At 38.2% G+C, this 26,779-nt stretch overlaps 1 protein-coding gene across 1 annotated transcript in view; it reads right to left on the bottom strand.

Annotated features, from left to right (window-relative positions):
- DOCK2 (dedicator of cytokinesis 2) overlaps positions 1-26,779 on the bottom strand; it is a 525,760-nt gene that overhangs the window by 381,940 nt on the left and 117,041 nt on the right. Inside the window, exon 23 of the mRNA XM_030573060.1 lies at positions 14,124-14,232. Coding sequence (XP_030428920.1) covers positions 14,124-14,232 — 109 coding nt within the window. The remainder of the gene's footprint in view (positions 1-14,123; positions 14,233-26,779) is intronic.

Raw genomic sequence — 26,779 nt, 5'->3', positions numbered from 1 at the left:
TGACAAGGCCAGAGAGCTTAACTGACTTCTTCAAGCTCATGCAGGGAGTCAATTGGCAGAGCCAGGATGAGTGCCATGTGTCATGACTCCCAGTCCAGTGTCCTTGCCACTGCTTCCCAAGTAATGGAATGTACAGTTATATATAGATTGCATTTTAATAAACATCAAATCCAAAATAATTCTTTATACTTGAGCATGCCACAACAAAAGTGTTAAGGGGTTGTTTCCTTATAAAACATGCTCTTCATATTTAAGAGCTTAAAGTAAAGCTGGAACAACTTCAGTAAACCCAGAAAATTAAGCATTTGAATGGGGGAGAAAACCCTACTGTCAAAGTGTTTGGTAAGGAACTTCTTAATTAAAATTAGCTTCTCAGTCTTTTTTGCTGTCAGGACACCTCTTGCTAAATAATGACAGCTTGTAACAAACACTATTTAAGCCAAAGATACAAGAGCATAATCCAACATGCACGCTGCTTTAACATAAATCAGACCCATTTGAGATTTAAACAACATATTTGAGATTTTGGTGAAGTTGTTCTGATATATCACTATGAGAACAAGATGGCAACTAAATTATAATTTCTAATAGTGAGTGCTAATTCATTTTATGCCCCATTAAATAGGTCCGATTATTCATTCCTTGAGGTCAGTAGTAAAATTCAGTTACTTTATCTGATGTAGGATTGGGCTCAGATGGTCTTCCTCAGCAATCTCCCACCATAGACCCACATGTCATTTGAATACGACCCAGAATGTGTACCTTGAACTCTAATTTTAATTAAATACTCCAAACTAAATGATTCCCTCCAGCAGGAGAGCACTTGGATGCAAGTTTCATGAATAAACTCTCCACAGAATTCCCTAAACATCATTCCTCAGATGGAAACTGGAGAGGTTTACAGGTTTGGGGGAGGAAAGGAAATTAACATGGACCTCCAGATATCCAGTAATCCACAGGGAATTGCTATGTATTTAGGAACATTTTCATGAGAGATCTGTCCATCTGCCCTATCTTTCAGGTTTCCCATTCCCTTACAATACAGCTGGTAAGTGTAATTCTGCCAGGGGATGACTACCTACATTTGGATTCCAATCCACCTACAAAGCATGGAGTGTAAAATAATGCTGAAACTGTCAGCATTGACTCCAGCTACAATTCCCAGAAGTTCCATGGGTTTAACACATCAAGTGATCATGCTAATTTCAGTCCCTTAATCCCTAAAAAGAAGCAAGAGAAAACTTTTTAAACAGCATCCCACAGCTGATATTGGGTGAGAAATTATCAACATTGTGTGTAATTTTAGAACACTGTTCAGAAACTTTTGGGCTACAGCTTTTTATTCAGATGAGCATCCATACTGCATTTCCGTAAAATAAACAGAAAGTCTGCAGTCAACAAATCACTGAACCTTAGTAAACAAACATGATAAAGCATCTACTAACATCAGCTATTGGAATTTGCATTTGTCGGACTTCTATAACCTGATTTCAAACTGAGGAAAAAAGTCATTCTAACTCCCACACATAATTAGAGTCTAGATACAATACCCTTAAGCATGGACATTGCAAAATGTATGAGATGAGCATGTGAAATATACACTATTCCCACCACAGCATCAATATTTCAGCTTTTTCACTACAAATTTATGTATGAGACTGATGCAGGGAGACATTTAAGATAGATTCACTATGATGTACAACCCCTGAATATTTTCATTGTAGAAAAAAGATATAGTCAAGACCATCATGGACTAAAAAGCAAAATGAAATTATGGTCATTAATGGGAATTCATTGTTGTGAATGTTCAATTCCAGCTTCTACAAAGACCCAAGAAGAAGAAATGGCCTGGAGCAGAGGGGCTTTTGAAGTTTCTTTGTGCTAGTCATTCGACAAGCACTCACAGTTTGTTAGGACTCTGTGGCAGACTACTATCCCGTGGATAACTACAAGCATCACTGAGCTTCAAAGCTGAAATATGTATGTCAAATACTTTTCCAGTTTTGCAGAGATATTGCCACTCAAGTGCAAGACCCAACACAACCCTTTTAAGTTCAGAGTATGCCAACATTCAGCACCAACTTGCTTGTTAAAAAATTTAATTTTAAGACCTAAGAACAGAAATTCCTTTGAGTTCTCATCTAGATTTTTAAAAGTCACCAAGACAAAGATCTCATTTACATTTGAGACATTAGTTTAATATGGTGGCCAACTTTCTTTTTAAAAAAGCCAGCTGGAAGAGTAAGGATGTATTGATTCAACAGGAAATACTTCTTCCACAGCTAAGACACCACAGTCCACCTAAAGATAAATCTTCCACTCATGGCTGTACCAAATTGTAGCTCTCAACCGTGCACACAAGATTTGGCAAGGTAAAAGAAGCCTTGTCTGCCAAGCAGGGATCAACTACATTTTAAGTCCTCACATGAATACTCTACCTGATAGTGACACTAGCAATGCTAGCAACCTCAAAATGGGGTTGTGAGGGGAACACACACTTCCTAACAGGGCTATAAAGTGGTGGGATAACTGTTGTGATCATTGGGTTTACAAATTTACCCTAATTGGGAGCTCCACTGTAAAAACGGAGTTTAGGTTCAAAAAATGTCACAGTAACCTACAAAAACAAATGTTGATAGGAAAAGGTGCAAATATGTGACAAAGACTGAAATGGTCCAAACCAAAAGGTATGGTGACATAAGCATAATCTTAACATAGTCTTTGAGTTGATAAACAAGAAGTGTGGAACCAGAAATCAGTCATCTAAAATTGGTGTGTCAGATATCAGGCGTAATTGGTGGACAAAACAATGGGAGTGGAACAGTCCATCACTTCTTTAAAGGACCCTAAAAGAAAGAGACTTTGGGAGATAAATTGGCTATTAGAGTGAGTTTCACCATCACGGCTTCCAGGTTCACAGTCTCCTGGGTCTCCTTTATCCTAATCCTGCAACACGCCATGGCCAAATTAGCTACAAAAAATTAATTTGGGATCACAAAATGCCTTAGAGGCACATTTTTTCTAACATGTGCCTTAACTGCAAGGCACACTATGTGTGCAAATGCTAAAGAAAATAAAAGGAACTACAAACTACCTATGAAAAATAAGGTATCCCCATATTATTGAGGCACACAATACAAATAAGGAAAAAAGAGAGTGGACACCTTCATGCACCTGCATAGAGTGTTAGGTGGAGTCAGAATCACAGGATAAAAGAGGGCTCCCAGACTGGGTAAAATGAGTTCTCTCTGGAAAAACCCCAGCAGGAACCATCCCACTACTGATAATCAATTGGCAAGGCATCCATCAGACCTTACAAATATCATTAAACATGTGAGTATGGACTATATTTGTAACTTGTGCATAGGTCTTCATAGGATTTCTATATGCTGGGGTAATCATAACCTTTAATTAAAATTGTACTTGTAAATGTATATGTGGTCACTATCCTTGGTCTAAATTTGAAGCAAGTGGCAGAGGTGACTTTCACCCTGTTGAGCTTCAAACTGTAACCACCAGAGCCGAACCCACTGTGGTGTAAAACATTACTAAATTCTCTTTACATAGAATAAAAGGCTACATACTTTACATTTCAAATGATTTCTGCCCTTCTGTTTTGTATCTTTAATTCAAGGTCCACAAGTTTTTTAATAGCAGCAAAGAATCCTGTGGCACCTTATAGACTAACAGACATATTGGAGCATGAGCTTTCGTGGGTGAATACTCACTTTGTCGGATGGGTATTTGGCTTGGTATTAAATAGGTTGAGGTCTCTGTATACCAAACCCCAAACCTTGTTTAAAACTCTTTAGTGTTAGTAAGTCACTGGGTTATGTTAACACCTTTGACTCTTTGAGCCATATATGCCATCTAAATTAACAGCATGATACAGCAGAAATGCATTGGCAGCCATCAGCAGGTCAAATCTATCAACACAAAAATAGCCATGAGCAAATGTAACCGAAAAACAAGCCCCAGACAGGGTTTCAACCCAGCAAGCTGTTGTCCTTTTTGCTCTTTTCACAACAATATGAAGGAACCTCATGGTAACACATGGATCCAAGTAAGTCTATACAATGCACAACATCTACCTATATATCTCCACTGCTACTATGGCAGGTATTGCGGGGGTTCCTGAAACACAGGAGACAGGCCACTAGAAGGCTCACAAACTATTTAAATATCAGAGGGGTAGCCGTGTTAGTCTGGATCTGTAAAAGCAGCAAAGAGTCCTGTTAGTCTATAAAGTGCCACAGGACTCTTTGAAACTATTTAAAATGATTCTAACCAATTTCTATACATTACATAGGGTGTGCAGCTTTGCCTTGCTACAGATATTGGCCTCTTGTGACTCTCCAGAAGACCTGCTTCCATGTTCTTCCTTTCAGCAGCTACACAATTTGCGAGTGGGGAGGATGTAGCTGTCATTAACAGAAAACCAGACAGTGTGCAGAAGTGAGTACTTGTTTGTATCTCTGGCACCTCCATGTTTCTGTTGCAGTAATGTGGCTTCAAAATGATGTGGTGTACACACACACACACACACAGCTGAACCCTCAAGTCCTCATTCAAGTCATTGACATCTGCTGGGTAGGAAAGAAGTATTTGGCCCCTTTAGAACTAAGAGGTTAATTTTTCAGCAGGCTAGAAAAACCTCACAATATTACAGAAATTTATGTTATACTCCTCCAGCTTACCGGTACGTTTATCTTACAATCTTTATTCCCTAACAAGCTTCATCCAACAATTCTTTATACATATTCATGAAACCTAAGTACCCAGAAGATTAAAAGACCATTTTAAAGAGTCACCAGGGCCCTGTTTATTAGGCTGACTTTATTTGTTGTCAACGCAAGTTTAACAAAATTACCATGCCATCATCTATTGTATGTCACAAATCTGGCATCATTGTTGGCAATTTTCCAGCCTTATTTGCACCTAAACAAATAATCAAGCTGCCTCCAGACACTTTTAAATTGTTAGGCTCCAACACTCCACTCCACATCCTGACATAAGTGAAGAAAGCAACCTCATTGTGTGTGTACTCCTCTCCTCCCACTAGGGACAGCAGCTCCACTGGTGGGCAGCCTGCAGAAAGTGACATTTTCCAGTGCTGCACCTGCTCCCAAATGCTGGAAGAATCATGATATCTAAGAGCCAGCTGCCACAGGCAGGGCTCAGCATCAGGAAAAAAAACAAAGAGGCATCCACTTGGATGTCCCTTGAGACCTGTGCAGATCACTTGGGATCTGCTGGTTAAGGGAGTAATCCATAGCTTTTGGGAAAGGAACAGAGTCCTTAATTTTAATTAGAGGTTGGTTGGGCGGGGGTAAATAATGGAGGGAAACATGCACACAGTATAAAATAGATACCAATAAACCAGCTCCAAGAAACCTGGGTAAATCATTCAATATTTACTACTTGTCAGAAACGCAGACATCCACCTCCTGAAGGTCATTTTTCACCCTGGCAACCAAATAGAAAGGGAATTTGACAGCTCTGCATTCCCAAACACAAACAAGAGCACTCCTAGCACTGAGTTAGGACCATTACTGTATATCTGAAAAAAGAAATCCACCTCCAAGAGTCCGGATTTTATGCACAAGCTTCTAGATGGAGGGCATGGAACAATGGAGACAATGAAACTGACAGGTGAAGGATATTCAGGGGAAATTGATAAAGTGGCACAGAGAAGTCAATACTGTAACATTATCTGGGTCTTGATCACAGATACTGAGTTTCAGTTTGCTTTGGAAAGCTATAACTTTGACAAGTGCAACAAGCACCAATTTAGCACAGTTTCTAAATGATTCATCTAGAAGAGCACTACAGAAATGTGAGACTCCCTAAAAATTGTCCCGCAGCTGTACCTTCACTACACACCATCTTAGTCATCTCTGAGTCTGCCTCATTCCAGAACACTGTATTTAAAGTTGCTGAGTATCTGATGTAGTGATTTCCCAGATTCCAAAGATGGGTCAAGTCCAGCCCACATGCTTGCTTTCATAATGTAGGAAAGGTTTTACGTCAGCAAAGAAACCAGGATATTGAAGTGATGGCCATAATCCAATATCCTATTGGATGCTCTTGGGGTTGAGAGGAAAATCTTGTATCTTCAAGTCTTCAGAGGAAGCCTAGAACTTGCTTCAAGGAAAAATTAGACAACCTTGATTTGAATTTGCATGAAAAGCTCAGGTGAGTAATAAGAATCTGATAGTTCTCAGCCTTCAGCTATTAAAAGAGTATTTAACACAACTGTAACAATAATAATAATAATTTTGCCCTCTTCATTGCTCATGCAGTAGGTCATATACATCAGACCAAGGAAACAGACGTTTAAAAGTTGGATCTTTTTATACATCACAAGTATCTTTCTTTAAACCAGGACCATTCTGTTTACCAGTTTGTAAATATTTTTTGTGAGGCGATGGATACCCTACACACTACAGTAGATTTAACATCTACAGATGACACTATGAAGTAGAGGCCATTGCCATATGTGCTGTGGAGAGCTTGTGGGAACTGGCCATTCTACTTTTACATGGCACAGAAAGGATCACATAGAATACCATCTTTTCTTAGAAGTATTAAAATCCAGACCAAGTTAAGAACTGTATATACAGTGTGCATATGTGTTGTATGTAAAGATGCATAAGGAATTCCAGCTCACTTAAGTCCCTGATTTCTTCTCTGGGCAATGTTACAACAGATCAGTGGATCCTTGACATTTCTAAGAAAAGTATATCTCAACAAACTGGGAAAGACCCAAGGAATGATTTGGATGGTGCATGCTGGATAGGATTGATTTCAGTGTGCATCTTGAGCCTTTGATGACTGACAAACCTGTTGCATGCTCTGAGATCTAAAACACCCTCCCCCCCAATTACTCTGGATATCAGAAATTGGTGTTCTACAACTGTTTATATCCATTGATAATTATTTAAAAGATTTTAAGCCATATTTTAGGTTACCTCACTCCCCCTCTGGTTTGATGGCATAATCCTTATTTCATGAACCAGTGGGCTTTTGTGGATTTTCCTATGTGGGTATGTAATAAGATATACCTCTATCCCACAGTGGTCCTTTTGTGTTCAGGGGAGTTTAGCAGAATACTTGTGTCCTAAAACTGGCTTGCTCAAGGTTCCATCATTGTTCTCCCAAAGCCTGTTCCAGAACCTTCACCTTCCCACCTCTCTATGGGTAAATCTGTTGTGGCTATAGGTAAATAAATAAAGCTGACTTGTTGTTCGACTTGCAGTTCTTCCTGATGCATTTTGTCATTATTGGAAGTGAGTACTTGATCATCTCTGCATTTTGGGCAACCATTTTACAATCACTCCAAACAGACCCTGGCCACAGAAAGGTGTTAAAGCTTTCATGAGTGGACCTATAAGTCTCCTTTATACAGCTCGAGAAACACATGGTTTCCATTGTGATGACTGCCATGACTGACAAGTCTACAGAGATTTAGAAGCACTTGCAACCACCCAATTTTGAGAAAACAGCCCTTGAGTTTTGTGCATCAGGCCATAGAAGCTCTTGCCAAGCATATAGCTAATGTGGAGTCTTGCAGTAATCAGCTTAGCATAATTTCTGAGCAGTATTGCCTATCTTTTGTGGACACTAGATCCCCTGGTGGAAAATGGCCATCCCTTGGGATGGTTGTTTCCAGGGCTTTGGCTAACACTGCAGCATGTGCTTGGAAGTCTTGTTCCATTATCTTCTACTCTGTCACCTATTTGTTACTCTCCCTTGGTAGGCATGGCCCCACTGTGAGCAGTTGGTTTTAATGATGGGAAAACTAGATTCTTTTTTGCTGCTTCACAGGAAGTGTTTTCAAGTCAGGAGCTAGAAGGATTTTTGAACAGTGTCCCCCTTGGAGCTGATCCAACCACCAGAGTGATCTTAAGGCCAATGATTCTTTTTCACCTCATTCTCAAGATAGCTTTTTAGAAAGAATTTCTCCTGGGCACTGGCTTTTCCAGTGCTAAATCTGACACTTCCACCTCCCTCACAAGCAGGGAAAATCTAAGCAAAAGTTAACACCCTTGATCACCGAGATTTAAAGTAGTATTCCCACACCCTTTATTATATATTCTAGTTTTACCATTCAAGAGGTCAGCTGATCTAATTTTGAGTCAGTTCACATATTCATAGTAGTTGAAGAGAGTAATTAAACATAACAAAAGGCAGGTTTATATGTGGAAATTGTTTTGTTACCACAAAACAATACCTTTTTCATATTTGATATAACTCATTAGAAAAGACAAAATTCATGTTTAAAATGGTTATAACAAAAGCATAAAAACACAGAGTACAGATAGCCATTCCATCAGTTTACCTACTTATTCCAGTACATACACACCTGTACAGCCTTAAAATTCCTCATGCCCTGAGGTAAAGGAACTTTTAAATATTCTTTTATAATTTCTAAAACACATTCAATGGTATTCACCCTGCATGACAGCAACTCTTCTGCCAGACAGGTGCAATTTTAAAATTCCAGCACAGTATATGGAAATCATCATCCTAAACATGAATAATGTATCCATAAATATGTATGGCAATATTACTGTTACTATGTACATCTCTTAAATGACTGTTGCAGTGTGGCTAATTTATTTTTTTTTATGAGTAACTCAGTTGGCTGCAGAACCAAATTCTATCTCAACTTCCAATCCCAACCCACATAACCTAACATCAATCAAATGTGGGATAGCGGTCCCTTATTCCCATCGCTAATCCATTTTCCACATGGAAAAAAAGATATTCTTCTTATCGCGAAGAATGACACAAATTGCTAACTAGACAAGTTTCCCATGGCTAGTGAAATTCACTTGAGTTTTTCAGCCTGATCATGAAGCCTGTTTTTCATTCTTGTGAAAACAAAGAACATTTTTAGCCAAATTGTTTGCACTCAAGCAGAACTAAAAATATCCCCAAACATTGTCAGGCATCAAGTCTGTAAAATTTTGTTCATATCTCTATTAGAAACTTCATTGAAATGGCCTACATGGTGTTAGAAGGTATCAAAGATTTAAAAGATGTGATTTTTAACATCTCAAAGTAAAAGAGCCAGGATTAAGAATCCTACAGGAGAACACCTTTTGTTGAAGAGTTCCTTCCATTCTTTGTATGGGAAATCCTGCATATATATTTTGATCATTTTCACTGATTAACCAATGGGTTTAAGTACTTACATGACACAGCCCCTGTGCAATATGAATGCCTCAAAAGTATTTAACTACTTTACTCCAGAGATCTCAATCTAACAAGCTTGAATACACAGAAATTAAATGCTATGCAACACAAGATATTATAAGAACATAAGAAAGGCCATACTGGGTCAGACTAAAGATCCATCAAGCCCAGTATCCTGTCCTCTGACAGTGGCCAATGGCAGGTGTCCCAAAGGGAATGAACAGACAGGTTATCATCAAGTGACCCATGCCCTGTCACCCAATCCCAGCTTCTGGCAAACAGGATAGGGACGCCATTCCTGCCCATCTTGTCTAATAGCCATTGATGGACCTATCTTCCATTAATCCATCTAGCTCCCTTTTGAACCCCGTTATAGTATTGGCCTTCACAACACCCTCTGGCAAGGAGTTCCAGAGGTTGACAGTGCATTGTGTGAAAAAATACTTTCTGGTGTTTGTTTTAAACCTGCTACCTATTAATTCTCCCTCTGCTCAGTGAGGAGGGAGAAACAGTAACAGGAAACTTGGAAATGGCAGAGATGTTTAATGACTTCTTTGTTTCGGTCTTCACTGAGAAATCTGAAGGAATGCCTAATATAGTGAATGCTTATGAGAAGGAGGTAAGTTTAGAAGATAAAATAAAAAAAGAACAAGTTAAAAATCACTTAGAAAAGTTAGATGCCTGCAAGTCACCAGGGCTTGATGAAATGCATCCTAGAATACTCAAGGAGCTAATAGAGGAGGTATCTGAGCCTCTAGCTATTATCTTTGGAAAATCATAGGAGACGGAAGAGATTCCAGAAGACTGGAAAAGAGCAAATATAGTGCCCATCTATAAAAAAAGAAATAAAAACAACCCAGGAAACTACAGACCAGTTAGTTTAATTTCTGTGCCAGGGAAGATAATGGAGCAAGTAATTAAGGAAATCATCTGCAAACACTTGGAAGGTGGTAAGGTGATAGGGAATAGCCAGCATGGATTTGTGAAGAACAAATCGTGTCAAACCAATATGATAGCTTTCTTTGATAGGATAACGAGTCTTGTGGATAAGGGAGAAGTGGTGGATGTGGTATACCTAGACTTTAGTAAGGCATTTGATATGGTCTCGCATGATATTCTTATCGATAAAGTAGGCAAATATAATTTAGATGGGGCTACTAAAAGGTGGGTGCATAACTGGCTGGATAACCATACTCAGAGAGTAGTTATTAATGGTTCCCAATCCTGCTGGAAAGGTATAATAAGTGGGGTTCCGCAGGGGTCTGTTTTGGGACCGACTCTGTTCAATATCTTTATCAACGACTTAGATGTTCGCATAGAAAGTACGCTTATTAAGTTTGCAGATGATACCAAACTGGGAGGGATTGCAACTGCTTTGGAGGTCAGGGTCATAATTCAAAATGATCTGGACAAATTGGAGAAATGGTCTGAGATAAACCGGATGAAGTTTAATAAAGACAAATGCAAAGTGCTCCACTTAGGAAGGAACAATCAGTTTCACACATACAGAATGGGAAGAGATTGTCTAGGAAGGAATATGGCAGAAAGGGATCTAGGGGTTATAGTGGACCCCAAGCTAAATATGAGTCAACAGTGTGATGCTGTTGCAAAAAAAACAAACGTGATTCTGGGATGCATTAACAGGTGTGTTATGAGCAAGACACAAGAAGTCATTCTTGCACTCTACTCTGCACTGGTTAGGCCTCAACTGGAGTATTGAGTCCAGTTCTGGGCACCGCATTTCAAGACAGATGTGGAGAAATTGGAGAGGGTCCAGAGAAGAGCAACAAGAATGATTAAAGGTCTTGAGAACATGACCTACGAAGGAAGGCTGAAAGAATTGGGTTTGTTTAGTTTGGAAAAGAGAAGACTGAGAGAGGACATGATAGCAGTTTTCAGGTATCTAAAAGCGTGTCATCAGGAGGAGGGAGAAAACTTGTTCACCTTAGCCTCTAATGATAGAACAAGAAGCAATGGGCTTAAACTGCAGCAAGGGAGATTTAGGTTGGACATTAGGAAAAAGTTCCTAACTGTCAGGATAGTTAAACACTGGAATAAATTGCCTAGGGAGGTTGCGGAATCTCCATCTCCGGAGATACTTAAGAGTAGGTTAGATAAATGTCTATCAGGGATGGTCTAGACAGTATTTGGTCCTGCCATGAGGGCAGGGGACTGGACTCCACGACCTCTCGAGGTCCCTTCCAGTTCTAGAGTCTATTAATCTATGAATTTATGAATTTCATTTGGTGACCTCTTGTTCTTGGATTATGAGGAGTAAATAACACTTCCTTATTTACTTTCTCTATATCACTCATGATTTTATAGACCTCTATCATATCCCCCTTTAGTCACCTCTTTTCCAAGCTGAAAAGTCCCAGTCTTATTAATCTCTCCTCATACAGAAGCCATTCTATACCCCTAATCATTTTTGTTGCCCTTTTCTGAACCTTTTCCAATTCCAATATATCTTTTTTGAGATGGGGCGACCACATCCGCAGGGAGTATTCAAGATGTGAGCATACCATGGATTTATACAGAAGCAATGAGATATTTTCCGTCTTATTATCTATCCCTTTCTTGATGATTCCCAACATTTTGTTTGCTTTTTTGACTGCTGCTGCACATTAAGTGGATGATTTCAGAGAACTATCCACAACGACTCCAAGATCTCTTTCTTGAGTGTTAACAGTTAATTTAGACCCCATAATTGTATATGTATAGTTAGGATTATGTTTTCCAAGGTGCATTACTTTGCATTTATCAACATTGAATTTCATCTGTTATTTTGTTGCCCAGTCACCCAGTTTTGTGAGATCTTTTTGTAGCTCTTTGCGGTCTGCCTGGGACTTAACTATCTTGAGTAGTTTTGTATCATCTGCAAATTTTGCCACATCACTGTTACCCCTTTTTCCAGATCGTTTATGAATATGTTAAATAGGACTGGTCCCAGAACAGACCCCCGGGGGACACCACCATTTACCGCTCTCCATTCTGAAAATGACCATTTATTGCTACCCTTTGTTTTCTATCTTTTAACCAGTTACCAATCCATGAGAGAACCTTCCCTCTTGTCCATGACAGCTTATTTTGCTTAAGAGCCTTTGGTGAGGGACCTTGTCAAAGGCTTTTTGAAAATCTAAATACACTATATCCACTGGATCTCCTTTGTCTGCATGTTTGTTGACCCCCGTCAAAGAGTTCTAGTAGATTGGTGAGGCACGATTTCTCTTTACAAAAACCATGTTGACTCTTCCCCAACAAATTATGTTCTATGTGTCTGACAATTTTGTTTGTTACGATAGTTTCAACCAATTTGCCTGGTACTGAAATGAGGCTTACCGGCCTGCAGTTGCCAGGGTCACCTCTGGAGCCCTTTTTAAAAATTGGCGTCACATTTGCTATCCTGCAGTCATTTGGTATAGAAACTGATTTAAATTGTAGGTTACAGATGACAGTTAGTAGTCCTGCAATTTCACATTTGAGTTCCTTCCAAACTCTTGAGTGAATACCATCAGATCCTGGAGACTTATTACTGTTTAGTTTATAAATTTGTTCCAAAACCAGACACGTCAGTTTGGGACAGTTCCTCAGATCGGTCACCCAAAAAGAATGGCTCAGGTTTGGGAATCTCCCTCATATTATGTAGTGCTGAAGTATGATTACACTGAATACTTCTGGATACTGCTTTGTTGCAAAGACTTTTTTAGAATCCAAAAAGTATCCTTCTCCTGATGCAATTTGTTCCAAATACTTAGCCTGCTCCTGGTAAATCATCTATACATTCATCATATAGGGTACAGAACATCCTGAATTCCTTTCAAACACATTGTGAACATTATTGGAAGCATGTTGTTATTCAGGTGAAAACAGATTTATGTTTTTAGTTCCTTTACAGCTCTGTGCATCATTCCAAGGAAAGCGTCAGGGGAAAGGTAACTCTAAAAAGGATCATTGAAATGAATCAAATACAGCCATAAATTTTCTCTGCTTAGTCTTCCATTTCCACTGTATTTTAAATCAAAGATACCAAAACAGAGAACTAAGCAAAACAAAAAAATCAAACTCAACAGTATGAAGAATGGGGCATTAAAGGGTTCATAAAATGCTAATGTTACCATCCGGCCTGAAAACAAACTATATCCTCCCATAAGACCACACTCAAACTTCAGATTTTTGTTGCTACTAGGGGCATATTAATTTATAATTTATGCAGAGTAGGATATATCTTAGTAAACCCCTCTCTTCCTGATTTTCTTGCAAGTATCTTATGTTTATTCACAGCTGTGAGTCTCTGTTGATGATAAAGAGTCACTGACATTTACGAGTGCAAAGTCTTCAACCTATAGTCAGTTGTTTCTGCTGTCTAGATAACTCATTGTAAAAGTTCAGATACCAAAATGTCTATTTTTTAATTGAGACACACAATGTAAGTAAGACATTATCTTATTCGACCAATGTCTGTTGTTGGATGGTACAAGCTTTTGAGTTAAGAGAGCTCTTTTTCAGGTCTGGGGAAGGAAATCAGAGTGTTTGGGCTAACTATGAGTTGAGACAGATTATTTAATTAATATGCTTGAGTCACCACTTTAAGGATCTCTGGCTTGCATTTTCCTAAGGGTTAGGTATTCTATTTCCATTGAAATTCAAGAGGAATTGGGGGCCTACCTCCTATACCATCGTTGGAAAATCCCAGCATCTGGGTTTTAGCTATTTAACCAGCTACCTTCTTTAAAGGTATACAAACCATGTGCCTTCCTCGAAATTTGTCAATCTTGGGCTTCAAAGTAATTAAACAAACTGTCCAACTTTGCTCTGCCAGTTAAGAGGGAATAGACATGTAATGGGTAAAGAATAAATAACCTAAACATATCACCACCACTCCAATGTCAATAAACAAGACATGTTGTTTCTGAAGTACCAACCTGCAACAAAATAGTAGTTTTATACTGGCTTTTCATAAGGTTGTTGATGGATTCAAAGAGTCTCCTCATAGATTCCTCAAATTCTGTTTGTTCTTTTCCTTCATATAACCTGTTCAAAGATAAATTCATGTTATAGCTTTAGCAGCAGAAACTGCCATACTCATAACTGTTCCCAATCTAATGTTAATTGAAAATTAAAATACATAGAAGGTGACACAATAATAGGTATACAGATATTTCACTTGTATGTACCCAATGTCCATCGTTCCGAGGAGAGTTTTCAGCTTTATACAACATAATAAAGTTTTCTAATTTTTTCTTGTAAAAGTCTATAGGGAATAAAACTTCTGGTGATCAAGACATATATATACAAGTCTCACCTGACTAGTGGTTTGGGAACAAACAGTTATAATTTTACTTTAAAAGTGACTAAAATGACAAGAAGTTTTGCAATATATTTTTCCTTTCAATTTATCTTTGATGGGAGAAAATTGTAGCATGTTGGAGGCTGCATTTTCAAGCATTAATACTGCACTGGTGAATCACTGCAGCTTCATCTTTTCAAGGTGCTATGTATCCTCCATGTTGGTCCTCAATTAGGTTAGTGGTATTTAACATCATATGTAGCCTACACCTATACATGATTTTTGTCTGGTATCTCACCTATATCACCAAATAGAAATGTAATCAAACAGTGCCAACTAATCAGAATTCAAGACCATTATTTATTAGCCACCGTTACACATTTTGAAGACCACAACCTGCTAGAAAATGTGTGTGAAAGTGTAGTGTGCTTTTCTTTTGAAGTTGTTTTTTCCTGGTTAAGATTCTCTCTGACCAAACAGCTTCATTCTACAAAGGCTTCAGCACAGCCTGTTTAGTAGTAATAACCAAATATTTAAGTTTTAAATTGTCCAAATGCCCAGATATTTTCCCAAAGTTAATTATATTTATTCAGACTTCTTACAGATTGTCCTCTTGAATCCATTTTGATCATCAATAGATCCTAATTTTGGCATGGGATGAAAATTCTGCCCAAAATGTCCTTTCCCATGCATAATGATGCTTCTGTTTCCAGCTCCACTCAAACCCAGGGACCATTATGATGTATAAATTCATTTACAAAAAGGCAACTGAACTCCTTGAGCCTCCACAAATATTCAAGCAGGTTTTTCAACCTAGTTCTGACATTTTGTCCAGTAAATTGGGACACAGGGCCAAAAATGCATTAGCTATATCATGTTCTAGCTCAAGATAGATATAATCCTAGAACACAGATTTAGAGCATGGATGTAACATAGTTTGGACATGTCCATGCAGGCCTACAAGGCCATTTTAGAACCTGTTTTGTCCCAACCAAATCTAAATCATGGGGGTTAAACATGACTGAAAGACCTGTCTAGAAGGTAATGTAGTTTCAGTTAAATTTCCAATCAGCACCGATTTTATAGACTGTAAAACCAGTATACACAACCTTCATAGTAACCAACCCACTATCTTAAAAAACCAAACTACTAGTAGTATTGGAACAATACAGCAACCACTGGGTAAAGCTGCGTAAGACTGTTTTCAGTCACTCATTACTTAAATCCAAAAGAATTCAACTGTGGAACTGAAATTCTCCAGATTTGATTTCTATCCAAAACTGGTTTTTTTGTGAAATTTGGTCAAAAGCCAAACAGCAAGGATTTTGCATAAAAGCTAAACTTTCTCTTCACAAATAGATTAAGTGAAAAACAACAGATTAAGGTATTAAGTCCCTACCCTAAACAACATGCAGCCTCAAAAAGATAAAACAAGCAAATTTACACAAATAAGATTACCAGGAAATGAAATGAACAGATAGCAGTGAAAGCAGTATCTTTTTTTAAATGAAATTTCTAGAGAGGTATTTCATCATTTAAATTTCATGGAAGAAATATGAGTATAAAAAAAACTAGCCGTTACCCCTTCCAAAAAACAGCTGTGTGCTGAATAGCTTACTTTCCCTTATACTGATAAGAAAATAATCAGGATTTAGCTGCTGCCCATCATCAGTGGAAGAAATCATGTTTCACCAGTGCTGATGCCATTTAAATCAACAGCCAAACTTCCTCTAACTTTCATTTCCATAGAAATCTTCCATTTTCAAATAAATTTTAAAACAGTTTATGATGTAATAACAGGGCCGGCTCCAGGCTTTTTGCTACCCCAAGCTGCAGGGGGAGAGCCGCAATCGGTGGCAGCTCCACCGCTCTGCTTTCTTCTTAGGCGGCATTTCCGCGGCAGGTCCTTCCCTCTGAGAGGGACCGAGGGACCCATCGCCGAAGAGCCCAACCTGCTGCCCCTTCCCCTTGGCCGCCTCAAGCACCTGCTTGCTGGGCTGGTGCCTGGGGCCAGCCCTGTGTAATAAATCTAAATAGAATTGTTCAATAATGTTATAAGACAATGTGCATCTGAAGTGTACTTCCACTTTTCACAAATTCACGTTCTGGTGACAACAGACAGTTCTATTAATTCTCATATCTAGGGAAATTGGATTTGGAACTCTGATCCAAAACCAGAGACTTCTATTACTTTTTCTACAAGTATTCTTGCATAGTTGACAATAGCTCTGGGTCACTTCCTCTGTGGACCAACAAGTAGAGGACAACATCTCATCTAGAGCTTGATGAAAATTTTATACTAAAACTTTTCTTCAGGAAAAAAAAATGCAGACACGAAAACATTTCACAATTTCTTGTCAATGTCACGACGTTTTCAGTCAAAAAACAATTTAAAAAATCAAAATGTTTCATTCTGATATTTTCAAAACAGTTTCTATTATCCAGTGCATTTTGAATCTTTTGAAGTTTCCTTTATTTTTAAAAAATTTAAAATGTTAAAAAATGTTCAACATCTAAATGAAACATTTAGTTTAATGGCTAATAGACCATTTCATTTGACAAGAAATGCATTTTTTACCTTTTTACCTTTTTGATCCACCAAAAATCTAAAAAAAAAAAATCATTCAGTTTGGCCCAAAAGGATTTTCATTATTATTTTGTTTTTAAGAATCTGTTATTCACTCAGCTCTAATCCCATCTTCACAATGGTTTACTCTTCTGGACTAGACTACTGCCCATTCAGCCCCAATGTACTGAATGTGACCATTATCCTAGTCATATTTATGAGGCTTTGTGAGGTAGTTATTAAAGTATCTATATGCCATACATTGAAAAAAATTGAGAATAGTTAGGCCTGGATTGTCAAAGACATATAAAGAAGCTAGGCACCCAACTCCCAGTGAGTTTTAGGTGTTTAACCATTAAATTTCTTTAAAAATGCTAGCCTACATGACTTTCCTTCAGTCACAGTGGAGTCAATCAGGAAATCCAGACAACAGTACCATACCTGTGTGTATATGAACAAGCCCGAAAACATAATTGAGGTTGCTATTGGCAGTCTTGAAGTGCCTCATGAGTTAAAGCATTGCATCCTTTAGGAAGGTGAAATAATCAGCAGATCATAATTGTGAAGCTTATATTTTCGCAGTTAACATTCTGCTATCCATGCAAATAATAATGCTGCTCACAGGTATTATATTAAAAGCATTGGTAGTAAAGCACAAACAGTTTTAGCAGCCCCTGTATGGTGTATTTAATAACATAATGCAGTCTTTTACATATGAGTAAAAAACATTTTAAATTAAAGTATAGAGTTCAAGATCTAAGGAGAATTCTACTCAGCTAGCTGCAGGAAATCTAAAGGCAATAAGTTCAGTCTTACAACAATTCACACTGGTATCAGAAATGGATTCTTCAAGGAATAAAAATATTTGCAATAACCACAGCATGGGCAGCATAGCCACTTCAATGGAGACTGAGCAGCAACAAGAACATCTAGGTGCAAAAAATTGTTTGCTAGGAAAGTCTGCAGCAACTTCCACTTTTGGTCATCTAAGTGTTAGCCATGTTGTATAGCAAGGGGTGACATTTTGCTAGATAACAAGAGAATAGTTTGTATTTAGTTATTGGCACCAGAATAGTTTAACCCATTTGTTTCTGGAAACAAGCTTCTCTCTATGCAGCTGTCTTCAGCGAACAACATCCAATGAAATCACAGGAATGACCTAGAAGCTAAGCTAGACACTTAAGAGTTGCTGTTTTTCAGGCTGTTCAGGCCATTTTTATTTGTGCATTCAATATATTTTATTCTATATTGTTCTCTCTTTAACCCAGGAGTTTTGACTCATCACCCCCATGATTTGCCCTAATGCTGTCATCCTGGCAGTGAGCAGCCAGGGTTATGTCTCAAATTTCAATCACTGTAAAAAGAACAGGAGTACTTGTGGCACCTTAGAGACTAACAAATTTATTTCAGCGTAAGCTTTTGTGGGCTACAGATCACTTCTTCAGATGCATAGAATAGAACACACAGACAGGAGATATTTATACATACAGAGGACATGAAAAGGTGGAAGTATGCATACCAACAGGAAGAGTCCAATCAATTGAGATGAGCTATCGTCAGCAGGAGAAAAAAAACCTTTGAAGTGATAATTGAGATGCCCCATAGAAGGTGTGAGGAGAACTTAACATAGGGAAATAGATTCAATTAGTGTAATGACCCAACCATTCCCAGTCTCTGTTTAAACCTAAGTTAATTGTATCTAATTTGCATATTAGTCTGTAAGGTGCCACAAGTACTCCTGTTCTTTTTGCAGATATAGACTAACACGGCTGCTACTCTGAAACCAATCACTGTAAAATTATCTAAAATGCTCCTATATAAACTGCCCATCAGCTAGCTTTTTTAATAGCTCTGTATTCAGAGAGGTCACTAAGCCAGCTAAGTTCTCTCAAGGCACTTTAAAAACGTGGGTGAAGTAAGGTTCACAGCACAACTGATTAAAAAGGCAAATGCAGGAAGTGTGATTAAAATCTTAATATTTACCATCCAAAGTAAACATTATCACAGCCCTTTCAGTATTCTCTATTGTAATTACATCGTAATTACATCATAATTTGACATAGTTCCCTATATTGACAGTTGTCAAATACTAAATGCATATTTACACTGCAGATTAATCATCCAAACATCTCTTTTCTCAAAACACTCATGTCCAACATTAGCTGAGATATTAAACTCCTTCAGATAACAGGGTTAAGGATAATGGAAGTTGCTCATGAGGAGGAATACATATGTATTATATTTACAAGATATATTATATATATATATATATATATATATATATATATATATATATATATATATATATATATATATATATATACACATACACACACAAACTCACACACTAGTGTTTTAATCTTTGTTCTTTACTAAGAAATCCCAATGGGAAAAAAACATTTGTACCAACTGAGAAATCAACATAAAGGATCGGAAACCAGTTTCCATCCCTGCACTAATGTTAGTTTTAAGAAGATTATTTGGTGCTGAAGTAGTACTAGTAAATGATGCACTCAACCAGACCAAAGACGGGTTTGTCACATCTGGAAAATTGATGCAGATCTGAGCACTGATGGCTATATAAAAGACCTTGTGACATTCTCTTTAAAGGATATTAAACCTGGCATTGTTGCTAGATTCACACTTCTCAATTGCAGTCTAACATTTTGCAGTTTCAGATGGCTATCAGTGAATGTTTTCAGTTTTTATAACGAATTAATGTAAAGAGCACATCTGCTCCTTTCTTTCCTCCCAGGGGATGTAATTCAGTGATAGGTGAAATGATCCATGTACTTCTGTCCCTCACCTACTCCACAGGCTTCTTGCAAAGTTTACTTTTTTGGGAAATATTTAAAGATTCTCAGGTGCTAGACATGCAAATTGTTGCAGTTACTATTCAACAGTTAAGCAAAATGGTTCAAGTCATTTTATGACAGGGTGAATAAAATACCATGCCTTTAAGTAGAGTGAGGCTGTGGAATTTTCCTGCACCAGAACTGATGCTGGGACCAAAGGAAGAAGTCAAGGTAGACAGCTAGAAAGTAGCACAAGACAGACTGTAGAGACTATATAAAGTTCTATACTGCTAGACTTCCTAGACAGTACAGTGCTAATAAGCGATGGTCACATAAACACCACCCTATACTGGAAACCTACTGACAGCTATACTTACCTACATGCCTCCAGCTTTCATCCAGACCACATCACACGATCCATTGTCTGCAGCCAAGCTCTAAGATAGATCTGCATTTGCTCTGATCCCTCAGACAGAGACAAACACCTACAGAATCTCTATCAAGCATTCTTAAAATGCAATACCCACCTGGTGAAGTGAAGAAACAGATTGACAGAGCCAGAAGGGTACCAAGAAGTCATCTCCTACAAGACAAGCCCAACAAAGAAAGTAACAGAACACAACTAACAATCACCTATAGCCCCCAACTAAAACCTCTCCAGCGCATCATCAAGCATCTACAACCTATCCTGAAGGACGATGCCTCACTCTCACAGACCTTGGGAGACAAGCTGGTCCTTGCTTACAGACAGCCTCCCAACTTAAAGCAAATACTCACCAGCAACTACACACTGCACAACAAAAACACCAACCTAGGAACCAAACCCTGCTACAAACCCCGGTGCCAACTCTATCCACATATCTATTCAAGGGACACCATCATAGGACCTAACCACATCAGCCACACCACCCAAGGCTCATTGACCTGCACATTTACCAATGTGATATATGCCATCATGTGCCAACAATGCCCTTCTGCCATGTACATTGGCCAAACCGGACAGTCCCTACGCAAAAGAGTGAATGGACACAAATCTGACATCAGGAATCATAACATTCAAAAACCAGTAGGAGAACACTTCAGTTTCTCTGATCACTCAATAACAGACCTCAAAGTGGCAATTCTTCAACAAAAAAACCTTCAAAAACAGACTCCAATGTGAAGTTGCAGAACTGGAATTAATTTGCAAAATAGATACCATCAGATTAGGCTTGAATAAAGACTGGGAGTGGCTGGATCATTACAAAACCTAAACTTAATTTCCTTAATACTAATATCTCCCTACTGTTACTCACACCTTCTTGATAACTGTCTGTAATGGGCCACTCTCTTACCACTTCAAAAGTTATTTTTCCTCCCCTGGTATCCTGTTGTTAATTGTTTTATTTCGTTAGACTGACCTAACACTTCGTAAAGCAACCCCCATCCTTTCATGTATTTATACCTGCTCCTGTATCTTTTACTTCATACATCTGATGAAGTGGGTTCTATCCAATGAAAGCTTATGCCCAAATAAATTTGTTAGTTATTAAGATGCCACAAAGACTCCTTGGGTTTTTTTGCTGATACAGACTAATACGGCTACCGCTGAGTACTGCACTGTGTGGAGAGATCCAGGGCAGCCAGCTATTTTGGGCCCCATAGAAAAAACTGAAGTTTCTGTTTGTTTTACGTGGAGGAGTTCTTTATGTAATCTTCACTGAACTATGAAGTGACTGTCACAGACACCTGAACTAGGGACATGAACTGAAAAATGAGAGTAGGAAAGTGTTACTTATATATCCATTATATCTATATATATAGATATAGATATAGATATACTTATTATCTCAAACAAACCTAACACTAGGGTGAAAACTGCCATACAATTTCTGCATGTAAGATCACAGCTTACTCTGTAGTCTGATAGTTGGTTTCTTTTCAGCAAGATGGTGGTCATTAACCATATGCTCAGAAATGCCAAATGTAACTGAAAACTTTTTATTTGTGAAGTTATTAGGGGAGCACCACCTAGTTAAAGTTCTCCAAACCGCACCATCAGCCATAGGCAATGGTCAGAGGCCCATCAATAACAGGCAACTGCTCTAATTATTCCTTTCTGTTTGGATACTTATAGGTGAATGTATATACCAGATTGCACCCACTGGAGATTTTTGGCTAATGTAGGTTTGCAAAGTGTCCTCACTGGAGTAGATGACTGTCAGAAAATAATCCCTCAATCACAAATACTTGGACCGGTGTCTCCTGTTACTAAGTACTCCAAGACTGGCCCCATATGGCAGTGCGCTTACAAAACTGTATTCCTTACTAGAGGGACAACATTGTATTTTCATGTGTACAATTTATATCACTTGACCTACATTACATTAACTTGTGTTCATAATTGAGGTTTGTATTGTATTGTTCCTTACAATAAAATTGAGGGTTTTTATAAAACATCAAAAATAAATTTCAGTTTATAAGCAGATGCCACTGAATATTTCAATTTTCTGAAGATTGCAATGAACAAAAATAAAAGCATCTGTTTTCCAGATGCATTTTGGCACCAGCACAAGACACTCCGTCTGATTGGAGTTCTGACACACCAAGTCATTCTTATAACAGAGATCCTCCTCTTGTCTTGATGTTGGAGGTGATGACTGGAGTGACATCAAGTTCCTGCCTGCACTACTTTTGCTGCCAGAGGAAAAAGTCAGGCCATTCTGTTAACTGCAACATAAATGCACAAAACTGCAGAGTTCTACATAATTTGGACCACTGTGTTTAAGGCCACATCCAAAGTTTCTGGATAAAGAAGGTGTTGCAACAAGAGAATATTTCCACATATTTCACTAAGAACGAGCAAAATTAAACTAAATTATGGAGTCATAAAACCCCAATTAAACTTGAGATTACTTCCATTCAGTTGTCTGCAGCCAGCAACTGACTGAGTTGCACTCTTGGAATCTGGACAAGAGAAGCCAGAATTTATCATTGTGTATATTCACTAGTTTCAAGGGGTTATCAATGCAATGCTTAATCAATGCAACTCACAGGTTCCACTGACAGCTTGAACTGGGGAAAATCCCCAGTGTAGAACAAGCCTCTATTCTCCCAATAAGATCTGTTAACATTTGGCAGTCAACTATCAGAATTGAAACTGTCTTAACTACTTCATTTCAGTCCATGCAGTTAAACAAATCAACACTACCTGCACAAAAGAGAGGAAAATCTGACAAAAAGAATTATTTCTTCTAAAACATGCAAATGCAAGAATATGGACAGATTCAGTATCTGGTAAATGGAGACAAATCCTTAAACATAAGTTGATAGTTAAGCTTCAACAGGTCTTCAGAAATGTGTCAAAAAAGATTCTTCAGTTTCATCAAGACAAGGTAATGAAAAATGAAGTGATGAAGGTACAGTAGGGAAATCTAAAGAAAGCAGGCAAGGAAATACCTCATGCATGGAAAAAAGGCTGGGGAATTTTAAAAGGGAAAGCCAGACAAATCCCAAAATAGGAAATATTTAGTTGTACAGGTGCTGAACCTCTGAAAACTGAAAGGTAACAAATGAGTAGACCCTCCACGCCCTGGAATATAGAGGGATGATCAAATCACAAACAGATAGGAAAAGTGCACTCAATGAAAGTCAAACTACAGAAAATGGAATTATAATTAGAAACTAAGAGCTATTTCTGCTATGTGTTATCAAGCAGTAATTAAGACTGAAGAGAAAACCAAAAGTATCTTTAGTTAATGGAAAAGTATAACATTTCAGGCCAATTGCTCTCTGCTGAACCCAGAATGCCAATACATTTGTCAATAAGTCTACTCAAAGTTAAGGTGTTACTTCCCAAAGAGGTATATTTGGAGCCAAATTCAGTCTGCCTTTTATGGATGCAATTTGTGCCTAAGAACATGACATCACAATTTTTTCCACAAACAGTCAGGTTCCATCAACTCCTCAGATTTATGTCCACAATTCAGTTGTGGGCTTTAAAGGCATTTAACAAAATCGGATCTGCCTTTCTGAAAGCATGACCCCTTAGGAAGAGGATAGTTATTAGGACAATCTGCTCATATGTTTCAGTAATTATTCTATTTACTGTATGTTACCCAAGAAAGTATTGAAAACAGACACAAGAAAGAAAAAAAACAAAAGAAAAGGAATAACAATTCTGCATTTAGTTAAGTCTTCCAGTTACTGTGATGATCCATTTCATACACTTTAGATTTATCTAAGCTATTGAGTGTCTGAAGTCTGCACTCAGTGAATGAAAAAGGGCCAGTAAAATCACTGACATGCATCAGAATCTGCTTCCCAACAGTTAAAGTCAAGTTACTGAAGAGAGAAAGACAGGATCAGCCTTTGGAGAAAGGGGGCAGAGATCTGTGATCATGATCAAGGTACTTTTTCTGTGACTTCAAATTTTGCAGACACAACATCTCTAAAAATGGAGCATCAAGTGGTGAGGTTGCTGCAAAAATGTGTCACGGTGATTGGTTGGCACAATCTCATCACTCCAGAAAGTTATGCTTTAAAGAACGGGTAGTGCTGAAGATCCTAACCTAACTGAATTCATTGAACAGAGCATCCATACACCCTTGCAATTAAACCTCATAGTTAGTGATTCATTTTACACAACAGTTTCTGAATTCCTTGAAGAAAGCTAAGCACTAAAAATGGCCAAGTTGCAGAGATAATTTTTAAATCTCAAACATCGGAGTCTGGAGTTATTGACCTTTCAAGGACAAAGAATATCTTAACACAGAGCAAAAACTTTTCCTATTCTCTAGCATCACTTCAGTAATACAGGCAAAGCAGCAAAAATTGATCTGATTGTAGAAGTCAGGACCAAGACTCTCATATTGTATTTGGTAAAATGCTAGGAACAATTTGGTAGAAGAATGTACAATGCCAAATGCACTTAAAAAGAGAGAGAAAGAGAGAGAGAAAGAAAGAATGAAAGAGATGCCTGCACAAGGGTTTCAACTAAACTACGCAGCCAGAAAGTGTACTCCAACAGCATGGATTCAGAGGAAAGTTGGCTGGATGAATGATTAAGACACAAGACGCTGGTGCTGAGCCTAATGGATGATACTGTTTATATGATAGCTGCATTAATACCTCTGTATGCAACTGTTATTTCAGCTCCCAAGACCTGGCTTCCTCAATGGGCTCACATTTCTTTAGTTTGGCTTTGAGTTTAGGCTTCAAAACATGGTAATTCTCTACCAAAAACATAAAGCTGCACAGGCTTCCTGGAACTTTGCTCAGATTTGCCAAAGTATTTGCAAACTTTGGACAGCATGGCCTTCATTTTATCTTGATTCAGGTTTCAACAGGAAAATTTTGCGAAGCCCTAGCAATTAGATCTACATAAATCTGTTTTCAGCTTATTTTTCCCCAACAAAAAGTTGCACTCTTGAAGCTCAAACTGTACTGTGTATAATGCCATTGAATTTACAAACACTACAACAGTCATCTGTATGAATGCTCCCTATGTACAAGCGTGCACAGTTATGCTTTAAAGAGTTTCTTTTCAGTAAGTACTTAAATCTTTGTTTGTATACTTGATACTTTTCTGCTCTTTTTAATGACCTATTTAATGACCTGACAGATCACTAGTGTCTCCTGGTACTATTACTACTGTCTTAATTTTACATAACACACCAAAGAATGAAGGTTACTTATCCATAACTGGAGTTCAAGATAAACTTCTGCACATTCACACCTTATGGGATGCAGGCGGTTGCGCTGCAAGCCACCAGAATCTTCTGGGAAGCAGTGTCCATTGGATCCGCTCATCCCCCCCACTCCCATCCTCAGAAAATTGAAGGTATAAGGGGAGACTCCAATGCCGTTCAGTTCCTTCTAGTAATTCAGCAATCCCTAGCCTAAAACTCCCAAGAAATGCAAAAGGTGAATGCATATTGTAAATATGCAGAGGCTTATTTTGAAGATCTCTGCTTACAGGTAAGTAAACATTTCTTCAAGTGGCCTCTGCATGTTCCCACTTATGGGAGTTTAGCCAGCAGTACAAACACCAGGAAGATGGACTGAGGAGTTCTAACTGAATAAGGACAACACAACTGCCAAAATTAGCATCAGCTTTAGATGCTGAGTCAAGTATGAATCTGCAGTTACCACACTTCTTGCTATTCTTGAATTCATGATGACTAACAATTCCTGAAGGATTGTACCTCCATCAGCTCATCACAACTGTGAAACCTTTGGCTGACTTTTGGACTGTGATGAACTGCCTCCCCTGGTCTCACTCCCATATTTTCAAAGATGTGGAAACCTTGCAGATACATCTTATCATCATAAAAATATTGACAGTTCTCAGAACATGCAAAGTATGCACACTCCTTGAGCATAAATGATTTAGGAAAGAGATAGGCTAATTGTCTGAAAGAAGCAGAAAATACTGATGCCTTTTTAGAGTTGTTAGAATGGAGATGCAGACAGAGTAACCTCTTATTTAAGGATATGTCTTATTAGGCTTGTATCTCATTAGTTCTCTCTAGGTTATCAAGAATGACATCTTCACAGAAAACAATTTGACTAGTGTTTAAACCAGGGGTCGGCAACTTTTCAGAAGTGGTGTGCCGAGTCTTCATTTATTCACTCTAATTTAAGGTTTCGTGTTCCAGTAATAATTTTAACGTTTTTAGAAGATTTCTTTCTAGAAGTCTATAATATATAACTAAACTATTGTTGTATGTAAAGTAAATAAGGTTTTTAAAATGTTTAAGAAGCTTAATTTAAAATTAAATTTAAACACAGAGCCCTCCTGGACCAATGGCCAGGACCTGGGCAGTGTGAGTGCCACTGAAAATCAGCTCGCATGCCGGCTTTGGCATGCGTGCCATAGGTTGCCTACCCCTGGTTTAAACACAAGCCTATCAGCTTTGTAAGGACAATTCCTTAGTTCATACTAACAGG

Source organism: Gopherus evgoodei, chromosome 8 (genome assembly GCF_007399415.2).
Source record: "Gopherus evgoodei ecotype Sinaloan lineage chromosome 8, rGopEvg1_v1.p, whole genome shotgun sequence".
NCBI lineage: Eukaryota > Metazoa > Chordata > Testudines > Testudinidae > Gopherus > Gopherus evgoodei.
Note: the sequence above shows the minus strand (reverse complement) of the source record. Positions and strands in the feature narration are given on the sequence as shown.